At 40.1% G+C, this 14,280-nt stretch overlaps 2 protein-coding genes across 3 annotated transcripts; both read left to right on the forward strand.

The window, feature by feature from the left end:
* Window positions 1-1,768: 1,768 nt before the first annotated feature.
* On the forward strand, window positions 1,769-3,343 carry LOC139307298 (ciliary microtubule inner protein 1-like). The gene is made up of 4 exons (XM_070931120.1): window positions 1,769-1,827; window positions 2,475-2,556; window positions 2,934-3,032; window positions 3,188-3,343. The coding sequence occupies exons 1-4, from the start codon at window positions 1,769-1,771 to the stop codon at window positions 3,341-3,343; spliced, it is 396 nt and encodes a 131-aa protein (XP_070787221.1).
* A 1,172-nt stretch (window positions 3,344-4,515) lies between these two features.
* On the forward strand, window positions 4,516-13,857 carry LOC139307295 (charged multivesicular body protein 4b). Of its 2 annotated transcripts, none has more exons than XM_070931118.1 (5): window positions 4,516-4,835; window positions 10,663-10,840; window positions 11,072-11,186; window positions 11,486-11,621; window positions 11,753-13,857. In XM_070931118.1, exons 1-5 carry the CDS (start codon window positions 4,652-4,654, stop codon window positions 11,815-11,817), a joined length of 678 nt encoding a protein of 225 aa, XP_070787219.1. In that variant the 5' UTR covers window positions 4,516-4,651; the 3' UTR covers window positions 11,818-13,857. The 2 variants fall into 2 exon arrangements, with proteins under 2 accessions (XP_070787219.1, XP_070787218.1); XM_070931117.1 differs by having other exon boundaries at window positions 11,486-11,612.
* Window positions 13,858-14,280: the final 423 nt, after the last annotated feature.

Here is a 14,280-nt window from a genome sequence, read left to right on the forward strand (position 1 = left end):
AATACTGTTCATTTAGGGCAGCGGTGGCAAACACCTTACACTGGGTGGTGGTCTAATACATTTGTTAAGCACTGTATATATATTTAAAAAATAATAATAATTGTATTAAGAAATACTATTCTTAAAAGTACAATAATTGCCTTTGTAATATTCTTACATGCAAATTAAGAGATAAATATATTATACATGGAGGTGTATCTTTGTTCATAGGTGCACAACAGGAAGAATAAATTAAGTTCCTATTTAAAAGCTGCTTCTTGTGGGTCGTACCAGGTTCATGGGGGCTGGTGGGATGTGAGAGTCTGAGGACTGAGGACAGAATAGACAGGTATAGTACCCCTGTTGGAAAGCCCAGCAGTGACACCTAGTGGACTGAAACAGGAGTGAAACGTTCAAGAGACCCTGCTGCTTCGTCCAATCACTGTTCACCAGAGGAGTGGACAGTTCAAGGACAGCTTTCTGTGTGGAGTTCAGAACACGTCCTGTTGTAGCCATTTGTAGAGTTAATTGGCACGACGTAGCAGCTAATTAGCCAACTCCAAAGTTTGTGTCACTCTAGCTGCTCAACTGACATGATTCTGTCATTATTCGGCTTCAGTGTTGATTAAATGTTCATATTTTGAACTTATTGTTCAACATCATGTTTACTGTTGTGCAGTTGTTGGTTTAATGTGTCTATAGAGTATTGCTGTATTGAATCGCTCAATGCTGCTTCATGCCACCACATAACTTGTGTTTTGGTTGAGTTAGAGATCCCCACTGCCCCCACCACCACCACCACCATCACCATTACCATCAACACAAAAACAAAAAATATGTATAAAATTACAAATTACTATTTTTCCTGATATTTTTAGGAGCACAATTCTATGTCCGTATTATTATTTTCTTTTAAATAAATAAAGATTATAATAAAGAACTTCTAAACTAACCCTTAAATTTAGTTTTCTTCTTAACAGAAATTAATTGAATTATTGTATATTATAGTTATATATATAAATATTCTTGCACCCTTAAAATCAAGAGGGCTTCACGACCCCCTGTGGAGCTTTGGCAACCCCTAGTGGGGGTCACGACCCCTAGGTTGGGAAACACTGAGTTAGACAATGTGTGAAGTATTGTTAGGTATTGTTAGGAAACACAAAGCACCAGAATTGGAGACCAGGATTCACCTGGTCTCCAATTCTGGTGCTTTGTGTTTCCACTTGCTTTGTGTGCTAATGTCAGCATGCTAACATGCTCACAGTGGCAATGCTAACATGCTGATGTTTATCAGGTGATGTTAATGTTAATAGGATCACCAAAGTCAGTAGGAATTAACACCTGTACAAAATGGTGTGCCAGTCTATCTAGGAGGTACATAGATAATTTACTGGATAAGTGAAAACTTTGACCTGCTGGTGGCGCCAGATGAAAAGTCAAGGGATCACAAAGGTCATCTGTATTCATCCTCTGGGGATCATCAATTATTGTACCAAATTTCATGGCAATCCATCAAATAATTGTTGAGATAATTCAATCGGGACCAAAGCAGTGGACTGAAAACACAGAAATGTCTGAGCTCCCAGCGACCCTCCAGTGGTTCCATCCCACCGTCACCACGGTTACACACACAGAGAACAGAGAGAAGAGATATATGTGTCAGGGAACGCCGTCTCCACGACGACAGTAAACAGGTCTGTCAGTGTGACTTACACACAGGTGAAACATTAGCCGGGCCGAGAGAAAGAAACCGCACACACTGACACACACACACTGGTCAGGACAGATGGCGGATTCTCAGCGGACATCTGGACCCATCAACTTTGTGCATCAAGATGAAATCTGGTAAACCTGCTAACTGCCTCTTTATTTCAGTGCTGTGTATTATTTGTTTTTTTTTTAATCACTCTTCCTGAAAAAAGCTGAGCATTTGGAAAGATGTTCTTACCTAGATTTGGTGGTGGTGGGGGGGGGGGACTGGATGTTGACTGGAGTTCTGATCTTTTTCTTCTTTTAAAACATATTAGATGTGCAATTGCCTGGCTATGTATGTATGCGTGTTGTGAATTACTACTATTACTGTTATTGTTGTTAGTATTGTTATCATTACCATCATTATTCTTATTTTTTTCACTCTCACTTCATCCTCCTCCTTTTCTTTTCTTTTTAATCTTCATGTAAAGTGCATTGTGATATTTAGGCTTTAAGTTATCAGCCATTTATTACTTTCTTAGCATTCAACAACTATAGCTCCCATGAGTCTTGCTGGAGCTGGACCTTCAGCTTAGCTTTCTATAGATTTAAGTGAAGGTTAGATGATAAGAAGGTTTTTGCGGCCTGTTTGGAGTCAGTGGTAGAAAAGCAAACAGTGCCGCAAGTGGTAGAAACACCTGTTTCATTTCCCTTTCAGTGCTCTATACAGCAGGATGTCACATATACAAACTTACTGTGTGTGTCTGTGTGTGTGTGTGTGTGTGTGTGTGTGTGCATAGGAAAGCACATGTAAAAGTTGAGAAGGATTCGGCTAAAGTCTGGCCCAAGAAGTGGGGCTTCCTGACCGAGGTCTACAAGGAGGTACACACACACACACACACACACACACACACACACACACACACACACACACACACACACACACACACACACACACAGTTACAAGATACTGAAATACAGTGAAGAAATGATGAGACAGGGAGACATAGTTTGCCTTTGCAGAAGGAGTCCCGGGGTCTATAGAGGGCTGTCACACACTGCCCTCTACTGTTGAAAGAGTACCACAGCAAGTGTATTATGTAGGCAAGACACCAATTACACATATTAGCAACAAAGAAATTGTCCCCCCAAAAGAAAACATAAACCTTGGCTGAAGTAGGATTGCATTCACACAAATGTGATCACACATTAGAGGCCATCACACAAGCACAAAACCTTTTCTGTTATATGTATTTCAGTATAAACGGGAGAGTGAGAATCTGAAGGAGGCAGTCAGAGTGGAGCTTCCCCATGACCGGGCAGCACGACCTCCGACCCCTCCAGAGAAATACATCCACGTACGATATCTATCTATCTATCTATCTATCTATCTATCTATCTGTCTATCTATCTGTCTATCTATCTATCTATCTATCTATCTATCTGTCTGTCTGTCTGTCTGTCTGTCTGACTGTCGATCTATCTAAAAAACTTTCACGTTTCTTTCCTCCAGGTTGGCCCCTCTCCTCCACTTCCTCAGACAACTCAGGCCCTGATTGGTTGGCGTTCAGGTCACGCATATCTGCAGCTGGAGAAGTATGACATGGTGAATCATGGGAGGCGTAGTTTTCTGAAGGAGCTGGGCTGGCCTCCCGACGCTTGCAGCTGACTGGAAGACGTTGTTCTGTGTTGTCTTGGCTAATCAGTTCTCAGTATTGAATGTGGAGGATAAACAGAAGGCAATGTAGTATTAGATAAAGATGTGAATAAAACCAACCGTGAGATTATATATATTTTAAAAAGCATACAAGTTAATTTGTGTGTCACAGGATAACAGATGTGGTAGGACTGTTCTGTCCCTCTATAACTGTTGTTCTTCATTATACAGTTCACAAAGGTTAAAGAGAAAGTTTGAAATGCACAGTTTGTTCTCTGATCAGTTATCATTTGCTTCCTGAGCTTTGGCCCAGTGTTTTGATTATAGTTCATCATCACATCATTGGATCACAAGGGACATTATCCACAGATAATCTTTAGTTTGGGGCAATACCAAATCATGTGGAGAAATGTACTCTTGTCAAGCTTACAATGCTAACAGAGATCAGTGTTAAGAGCAGTATCCATCGAATACATTTTGACAGAAGTAAAGTATATATTCTATGACTGGAATTAAAAGTGATCATTTTCTTCCTCACTGATTTTGAACATTTATGTATTGCCTCCAAAATGTAATCCCGCTCTTTCTTTTAATTGATTCACAGTTGTTCCCCAATCTTCTTCTGGCTCACCTCTTAATCTCAGTGTCTGCTGACCTGATTATACTTTTTGGTCAATTATTACCAATATCATATATCTTGATTTTAATATCTGCAGTTATTCTTAATTTACCGTGATCTAGCCAGTCTATGTGGCCTATTTCTCACTCTCAAATCTATTCAGAAACTGATTTGTTGAAAACAATTTTAAAGTACCTCTTCACTCAAAAATGTCACAGTCATTGTACAATACCAGATCAAAACACTGCACAATGTAATTCGGCAGAAAGCTGATATGAAACAGGTACAAATACTACTAAAACTACAACAAACAAGAAGAAGAAGAAGAAGAAGAAGAAGAAGAAGAAGAAGATAAATTTTCATGTAATCTGTAAAATAGAAGTAATTGAAATTCTTATATTTAGAAATATTACGCATCATGTATTTAAACGGTTTCTGCTCGTTTGTGAAATTCCCCCTGAAAGCATGTCTCACGCATGACTCACGTAATAGCGCTGACGTAATGACATCACGAGGCCTGTGCGGCAAAGCGGAAGAAGAGACAAAAACAACAACAGCGGCAGCAGCAGCCCTCCGGCTCGGCGACGATAGTTGACAAGGAAGACAAGAGAGCAATTTAGCGATTACCTGTTCGGTATCACAAAGTGCCGGCGGTTTGTGAACGGTTAAATCACCCGTTATCGCTCACATTTAATAACAAAATGTCGTTGTTTGGTAAGTTATTCGGCAGCGGGGGTAAGGGTGGGAAAGCGCCGACACCCCAGGAGGCTGTCCAGCGACTCCGAGAGACCGAGGAAATGTTGGCCAAAAAACAGGATTTTTTAGAGAAGAAAATTGACCAGGAGCTCCTGACGGCGAAGAAGAACGGCACGAAAAACAAACGAGGTGAGGAAAAAGGTTCTGAACTTCGTGGTTTGACGGGTTTGACAAACCGCTAGTTAAGTTTGGTAGTTAGCCCGCAGGCTAACGGAAGAGGAAGGAACATGAAAGTTGGCAGTTGACAGGCTGCCTACCTGAACACAGGTCTGTCACCACCACCACGGCCGCCAGACTCCATTTTTAAATGTCTATTTTAAAGGAAGCACAGGAAGCTGTAAACTCCTAAACTGTGAAAAGTCTACTGACCAGCCAAAATTAAACACAAGTTTGAAAAACTGTGACCTGCGACTTGCTTTTAGTAATATAACTAACATTCTAGGTAAGAGTATCCAGGTATTACACTTAACATTTGCATAATATTACACGCTCGTACTCTATTTCCTTTTCATTTCTGTTTCATGCTACTGCTACTTCTGTCTACTCCGTATGATTGTGCCTGTCATATATTACCATAATATTCAAGACAGAGTTAAGTAGTACCTACAGCTCTGTTGAAAGTATTTCCAGAATCCTCAAAGGCTATTCTAACTATCTGGATAAAATATTTAGCCGGCTACATGATAAAAAAAAAAATACTTTTAACCCATTTCCCCAGTAGTGACTCTGTTCTGATCTGAACAAAGATGGTAGCTAAAGATGACAAAGTTTCCTACTATTTCCTTCCGTGATTTCGATGATGAGGAAACCGTTTTTATTTAATTATTTTTATATAATAAGTTTTAACATCAGATCCATTTGTCTATATTTATTTTACCCTCTATTATTTAATAATGTAATTTCAACACGTTATAGGGAAGTCACAACTTGGATAGGAAATATTTTTAACTTGTAGGCAGTAGGAGACTTTTCTGTAAATGACTTTTAAAAGAGTGTCCTTGTGTGTTTTTCTAGCATTGTCCATTCACATGAAATATTTGTAGCCCTTTATACCTGTGAAGGTCACCATATGAAGCATGTTGTCATGCACAGAAGTATGCAATGGGGCTACAATTGCCTTTGATTTTTAATGGATTATTTACTCTATGAAATAGCAATATGTCATCATGGCATGGCAGGTATTTGCTATCTAGCATAGCAATACCTGTCACAGGGAGAGGCCACAGTTGCCTACAAAGCTGTGACTGACTTATGTTCAGGTTTGTGCCTAAACAAGTTTTGAATGTGCCTGTGAAGGCTGTGACACTGGTTTCACACTGTTTAGGCCCATAGTCGACCATTCAGCTCATTCACAACACTGTTGATGAAATATAAACCAGCAAGTTCAGTTGAAGGCCTATGAAACTCTCGGGCACTTCACAGCAATGTAAACTCCTAAAAAGGCATGATTTACCAACTCTGGAAAGCTGCCATGGAAGCAATAACACTTGAGAGGAAAACGGTAGAAATAGCACATTGTTATGTGGTACTGGGTGTTCTACCAGGAAAAAAACTGAAATATGCTTTAAAAAACACTTTAATTTGCAGCAGATTTTAGCCGCCATAAACAGTCACCCATTTGGTAAAAATAATAGTAGCTTGTATTCTATGTCTTGCATAGACAGAGGTGCAATTGGCCCAAACTTTGTTTTCAGGAATATTATATTTTTGTTTATAGCCTGCAAGCTATTTAGTTTGCAAACAGTTTGTTCAGGTTAACTGATGTGACACTTCTCCTGTTTCAGTAATGTTATGGAGAAGAGACTAGAGCTAAAGACAAGAAAGCTGACTGTCATGTTAACCTTAAGTCAGAAATGGTCTACGCTCTCAGATGGTTTACATTGATTGAAAATGTTGCTCAGTACATTTACAGTATCCAGTTGTCAATTACATATAAAGGTGTGCTAGTATAGAGGTTTTACTATATATAATAGTGACTGGTACTAATGATAATAACATGACCAAGAATTCCTATTACCGCAACTACCGTACTTTTTAGAGGGCTGTGAGAGACCTGTTAGCTTTAGCTATCGTGGACATGTCTTGCTTTGCCGACATTAGATAGTCAACCTCCTGAAGCACAACCAGCATATTTGACGTGACTGACAAAGAGGAAACTGGTTGCCTTAAGATCACACACATTATGTTCTTCTTTCTTCAGCTCTGACTGCGGTGAATGTTTTATTTCATCTTTTGGAGAACGAGACCAGTACCACATTTGTTGCATTTGCTTTGTGCAGAGGGGCGGATGGTGTAAGTGGCACAGTACAACAACAGTACAGCTGTGCCACGGCCCATCACTGTTACTTTCTGTGTGCATTTACACAGGTCCTGCCCTTTCAAAAAAAAATTTAACCATTAACACCCAAAAGAAGTCAGAACATGTATGAAAACGCACAAATACTTTTAGCAACCAACAGGCTCCTATTTACGATGTTACGTATATTTTATGTTAGTGCTTTTGCAGAGTCCAACAACGTTGCATCATACAGTTCAATGCATTGTCACATTTGTTAGACTGGATAAAATCCAATACGAACAGAGTGTGAAGATTTACAATTTTTTTCACTATCATTTCTATCATTTTATGATTATTCAGCTGATAGTAGTGTTTCAGAAGATTTTTTTCAAAATAGTGTGATAAAACCATCTGCCATGATATTTTTGGCAAATATGACATGACGCTAAAATACAGCCAGCTGTGGTTGCTGGGAAATCTGTGATCCAACCACAAATTCTCTCCAAAAAAAAAAGCACAACACCAACACTGAGACCACTAACACTATGATCTCGTTTACAACTGGTTTTAAAAGTCCCTGTCTGAATTACATGGTACACCAGCTTCCAACGCTGAAACCTGATTTTCAACATAGTTCATCCTGTCACTTAACAACAACAATACGTGCAATAGATAAATTCTTCGTGGCAAACACACCAAACCCACCATGATAACAGCATCTGCACGGTGGCCCTCTTAGGTTTAACTACTTCGTGTTTCCACTTTTTATGACTATACTTCACCTCCTTCTTGTTGTTTTACATCAGGTATTTTAATAGTGCTCTTTGGCTTTGTTTTTTCCACTTGGGTTTTTCCTCCAAGCTACAGAGAGTTGAAACAGAACTGAAGAATAATATCATGGTGAGAAATGACTATGTAACAGCTTCTGCTTTACGTCAGCAGTATATTCTTAAATAGGTTTTACAGACAACCCATCATCAAAAAGCCTTTTTCTCTAGTTGAAAATATTCCACAACAGCCAGTAAATGGATTCATTTCTCCGAAGTGTCAGCAACAATAACATTTCAGTTGAGTAGAGTTCATGGAGGTGACCATGTGACAGACAAAACGGACTGTACTTGTGAATCAGACTTTATACGTAGGGTCAGTCACTTCTGTAAAATGCCACAGAGGTTGTCGGTAGAATAGAGCAGGACAACAGTAAAAACAGTGGGTCACCAACCTTGTGAAATTCAAGGCAGGCGGTTTGAATGCAGCTTTGCAAGCCAGATAATCTAATAATTGTTTGTGTGATGTTGGGTAATGATGTTATCAGTCCAGGAAAAGGGTCAGCTGCTGATATAATCTGATCAAACTGGAACTGTCAGCCGCTGTCTGGCTCCTGGTGGACCAGACTGACCACACACAGTAGATTGATAAAGGTGTGTGTGTGTGTGTGTGTGTGTGTGTGTGTGTGTGTGTGTGTGTGTGTGATAAAGCCTAGTTATATGTTAAAACCAGCAGATTTTGATTACACGTTGGGTATCAACAACAAATTAAATCAATCTGGACCAAAGTGGTGGGCCAACTGACCAACATTACCAAGCCTCTAGCGTGGCTAAAAAAATGTTTTGGGCATAAAACACAATCATCACATTGGCACTATAATCGGGTAACATTTCATGGCATGACATCCTTTCATGCCATCGTCAGTTGTATACCATAAAATGAATCAGTCTTTGTGGTTTGTGTTTACATGCAGAGCCTACATTTCAGAAGCACCATGTTGACAGGAAACCTCCACCAGGTTTCCTGTCAACATGGTGCTTTTTCAATTGAAGGGATTAAGAATAACCAGGTTAATACAGGAAGACTGTGTTAGAAATACTGATTACTTGATATCCTGATCCTGTATACTATTACCTGTGTTTCTAAAACACTTTTTTAAGTCTGAGTGTGTGTACATTTGCGGGACTCTGCTCTTGGACAGCATTGCTGTGGCAGCAACAAAGCAGGATTAAAACAAAGATAATTTCTTATGTCTGTGCATCTTTGTATAAACAAATCTATCTAAAAACAAAATATACACTACTAACTGGCACTCCTGTTTCGAAGTGTCTGAATCAGATAACAGCAGCCTTCCACTGAACTTTCCACTACGTCATCTTTACTGTAGTTAAACTCATTTTAGTTACCTGTTGCTACTCAAGAGGGCAACAGCAAGTAGAAAGTATTATATGGCTAAACCCAAATCCTTATCTTAACTAATGTTAACTTTGATCTCTTTTTAAAGCTAAACCTTATGTAACTTCAATCTCATCTTCTAATCTTAATTCTAAAGCTGTAATCCAAACACACTCCAGCCGACACACTTATTTCTTGTTACTTCATCACCCCTCCTCCTCAGCACATATGACTCAGCAGGATTGTCACTGGCTCCCTTGATGAGGTGATTCCCATGACAGCACCAAAAGGGACTTCCCTGTTTATGGTTTATTCCCTGTTTATTATCATGTCTGTGTATTTAAACCTACCTGACATGCTACATAAAGAATATACAGTAACAAGGAGAGCGGGAACAACCAGTGAATTCATCGATTGGTTAATTGACAGAATGTTGGTTGCTAACAATTTTGAGACTCAAGGAGAACAATTGCAGAAATGCCATATTCACTTGTTCCAGTTTAAAATGTGAGGCCTTCCTCTATTCATGTTATTGTAAATTGAATATCTTTGAGTTTTAGACAGTTTGTTTAGTTATTTTCATTATCTATTAATCTGTGTAGTCTATTAAAGGTCGGAATACAGTGAAAAGATCAAAATTCCCAGAGCGCTTCTTTAAATTGCCTGTTTTGTCTGATCAGCAGTCAGATCAAATTTTGGCATATTTGTTTCATAAATGGCTTAAACAATAATTTATTGTCATTTCATTTTCTAATGATTGACTAATCAACTCATTGTTTCAACACATGCTACAAACGTCACTTTTTCGCAATCAACCAAAACCAGTCAGAGGGGTCCTTTCCAGTGGTGGAAATCCCAGCCAATCCAACAGTTGCCTCAGGTTTCCCAAATATTACTCTGCCAGTTAATTTGGATGAGGCCAGTCCTCTGTGTGTGTGAGGGGACAAACCTAAAACAGCCTGACTGAAGCAAACTGCGTCTGCAGGCAGACATTTGGCTCAGACAGGATTTTATCAGATTAACAGAGTCCTGCTCCATTAGGACAAACACTGTAATTCAACATGCAAACAGTTCTCTGCAGCTCATCTCACAGCAGTACAACTCCTCCTGCTCCTAATCTGTCCTTCCACCACTAAGCAAGCTGCTTCTGCTGCATTGTCACGTAGAACCAAAGGTCTGCTGGTCATGGCTTCATGTTCTGGTTGTGCTGTGGCTCGTTGTGTCTCTGTCGCAGTTCAAATTTTCACTGGAAGTGTTTCAGAAGCACCATGTCTCCAACCAGCAGAATGTGTCTTTGTTTTTGGGCTTCAGTTATGCATGCTATGCTACTGAATTGACTATTTGTCTCTGCCTTGTCTCTCGCTTTCTCACACTTCTAGGGTTTACATTTAAACCCCTGAAAGAAAAAAAGCCTTCTTAAAATACCTCATCAACACCCACTGAGTTGTTTTTATATTGAGAACATTGGCAGAGTTGTGGCTGTCTCCTGAACTAACTTTGTCTCTTCCTGTCCAGCGGCTCTACAGGCCTTGAAGAGGAAAAAGCGTTATGAGAAGCAGCTGGCTCAGATTGACGGGACGTTGTCTACTATTGAGTTCCAGAGGGAGGCGCTAGAGAATGCCAACACCAACACAGAAGTGCTCAAGAACATGGGCTTCGCCGCCAAGGCAATGAAGGCTGCACACGAAAACATGTAAGAGAGACATTTAGAAACAAGTTACAGGTTCAATTTTCTTTTGTCTGTGCTGAGGTTTAAGTAAGTAAGTATTATGAGTTACTGTATGCAGACAATACTTTGGTGGCCCAAAGATCTAAATGGCACATGGTCTACCATTGTTTTATATTGATTTATTTATACTTGTATGTATGAATGTTTACATGTTCATGTCGTCTCTCTCTCTCTCTCTGTCCTTCTGTTTCACAGGGACATAGACAAAGTAGATGATCTGATGGCGGACATCACAGAACAACAGGAAGTGGCTCAAGAAATCTCGGATGTAATTTCCAGACCGATTGGTTTTGGAGACGAGTTTGACGAGGTGAGAACAAAAACCACAACCACTTCCAGAACTCTTACCTGCGTTGAGTTGCAAAAAATGAGGACTGGCAACTCGACTTTGAGTCAAGTTGACTTGAGACATGGAGGCAAAAAGCTTAGACTTCACTTGGTCTTCACTTATGTCTCCATAACCTAATGTACTCTTCCAGTTGCAGCTGCTGGCACCAGAATAAAATGGAGAAAATTCTAAATTAATTCTAAAATGAATTAGTCTATGTCTGTGGTGTCCCTACACAAACCTTATTGCTTGATTACTTACTTGTGTTTGTGTGTGTTCAGGATGAGCTTATGGCCGAGCTGGAGGAGCTGGAACAGGAAGAGCTGGACCAAAATCTTCTGGAAATCGAAGGAACAGAGGACGTTCCTCTACCCAGCGTACCATCTACATCACTACCATCTAGACCAGGTATTATATGTCACTTTCATAAAACCTCTGTTTAATGCACACACAAATCAGAAATACTTTATTGACTTTAGCATCACTAAAGTCTACACAATATGATAATTATATTCCATGCTTTATTTCTATTTGTTCCTTTTTTTTAGCCAAGAAGAAGGAGGAAGAAGACGAAGACGACATGGCGGATCTTGAGGCCTGGGCGGCTAACTAAGCTAGCTTGCCCTGCTAGCTAGCCATAGCCCCTCTCCTGTCTGTCTCTGTGCTACCAGGCTGGTCCCAGACATCTGGAAGAGAGACAGGGACTCTGGGCTACTGAGCTGGCATACTGTTCTGTCTTAAAGCTTACGTCCCACTATCTAACCGTACCCCAACCCTAAAGTATGCACTTGTGCACATATTCACTGAAATGAACCCAGGCTTTTCTACTCTGATTAATGTAACAGTAAGAATCTCTTTGCTCCAGCTGCGCACTCCTCTGTTTCTAAAGGGCATAGAGCAAATGTCTGACAGCCTGTGGTTATATATATATAAGTTCTCTTTGCGAGGAAAGACAGTGCATGAAAGTGCACTTATGTCAGGAGCGTGCAAGTGCATACTTCGAGGGAAGGGTGTGTGGGGGAACAGGGTGAGGCTTGTTTCCGGGAGGAATGTGAAGAATCAACAAATGTGTGGGGGAGAAAAGCAAAAACAGAAAGACGACATGACTCAGCCATTTTTCTGCTTCCTGCGTTGTCATCTCTCTGCTCTTCTTCAATGATGACAACCACCCATCGTCTACACCATCTCTTCTAAATCTCAACAGCAGCAAAAAAAGATAAATGATGAAAATGTAGGACTTTCTCATTGAAATATTGCTGTCAAACTAGAAAACGGTGACATGTTACAGCAGTGGAAACCCCTTGTAATGGGAGGATCCAGGGTTTGATCCCTTTCTCAGCCATTCCTCCGCAGACAACTTCATTAATCACTCTGGATCTGATCAGTTACATTTCTAAAACGTTAAAAAAATTAGGAAAACATTTTTTTATATATAAATGGTTTATTTTTTCCCATCACTGAATATTACAGTAGCACCAGTGCCTGGTTTTTACCAATTCCATCAGTACGCTTCCTAGTTGTGACTCAAATGCTAATACTGAAACAGGCTTCGCAGCTGAATTTGCTTAACAAAACATTTAACAACCAGACAGGCCAAGAGATATGAAAAAGATCCTTTTCAGAAACCATTCTTCCTCAGTCGGTTAGTGAAAGTTAGCTGTTAGCTAGCAGGCTCAATTATCAAGGCATGAGGTGCCGATGCTAGCTTCTACTTGATACTTTAGCTCAGTGGTTCCCACCTTTTTGGCTTGTGCCCCTTTAAAATAAGTCAAAAAAACGTTTTTCCTCCTCCTTAATCCGAACTGTGCAGAAATCAACCAAAGCTACTTTCTTATATTATGACACTTTACACATTGTCAGGAGTAGTGGACCTCCAATATGGCTGCCAAAGGGCTCATAACAACACCTTGGAATTCCTCTGTTAAATTGCATGTGCCTGACACCTCGAGCGCCTTGTCTGTCTGTTTAACAGTTATTTACTCTGAGAAAATCCTACATTGTTTGAATTTAAAGATAATGTGTGTGTGAGTGTGTGTGATGTTTTTTCAGCCTTTTGACACAGTGACCTCTTGTGAATATTTAGTCAAATTGAGATGGCGAGCTGGATACTTTTTCATTTGCTCTTGACTCAGCTGTAATGCAAAATTGAGACACGAACATGAGACGTGATGGTCCCATGTCGGTTGATAAAATGGCTGTAGCTACACTTCCCTCCTATCAGCAGGTACATTTATGCATGGATGGATTGGGGTAGATCCAAAATCAAACGGATGGCTGAGACCACTTTAAACGTGACCCAAAGTCAAGTCAACATGACCTTAAATAAATAGATTAAATGAAGTACTGATTTGAAACTTTTGCTCATTTTTGTCATGCGAAAGCACGTCATTTGTGAGCGTGTCGACCCCAGTCCTGATATTTAAAGACACTATTGAAAAGAAACCTGCATATGCCAATAGAGTTCTTTTCTGTTTACCTCAAATATCACTCATCTTCTATGTGGCTGCACAGACACACAGTGGGACCTGTAGCCACTTCTGCTCAGAGCTGTATCAAGAGGTTGGACGTTGGAGATTTTTCTGTGTGGCAGCAATGTCGCCCTGTGACTGGGGTTGTATACAGTTTATCTTAATAAAGATGGGATTTGATGCAAGTATCGACACTGTTGCATTTGTCCATACCTCAATCGGCGACCATCTGGAACCTGATTCTGTGTAGTTAGCAATAGTAAGCATAGTTATTCAGGCTTCTTGTCTTTCATGACAAGAACATGACAACATGAACTGTTGTAAATACAGCTGACATAGGAGTAGAGTTTAATTATGAGAGGGCCTCGATCAAATCCTTGGCAGTTCACTTTCATTGCTCAAAAGTAGACAAGAGAGAGCGACATGGAGTCTCTGGAGAACCACAGCGGGTTGGAGCTGGACACCACCGACTACACAGTTGTAGACGGTTGTTGGCCTCCATCCAGACCTCTCTAAAACCTCACCTCTGACCCATGATGCTGCTCTACTAGCCACTACAGCCCATGTGCTAAAGAAATGTAGTGTTTTATTTATCATATAGCCAGTTG

Source organism: Enoplosus armatus, unplaced genomic scaffold, assembly GCF_043641665.1.
Source record: "Enoplosus armatus isolate fEnoArm2 unplaced genomic scaffold, fEnoArm2.hap1 Scaffold_72, whole genome shotgun sequence".
NCBI lineage: Eukaryota > Metazoa > Chordata > Actinopteri > Centrarchiformes > Enoplosidae > Enoplosus > Enoplosus armatus.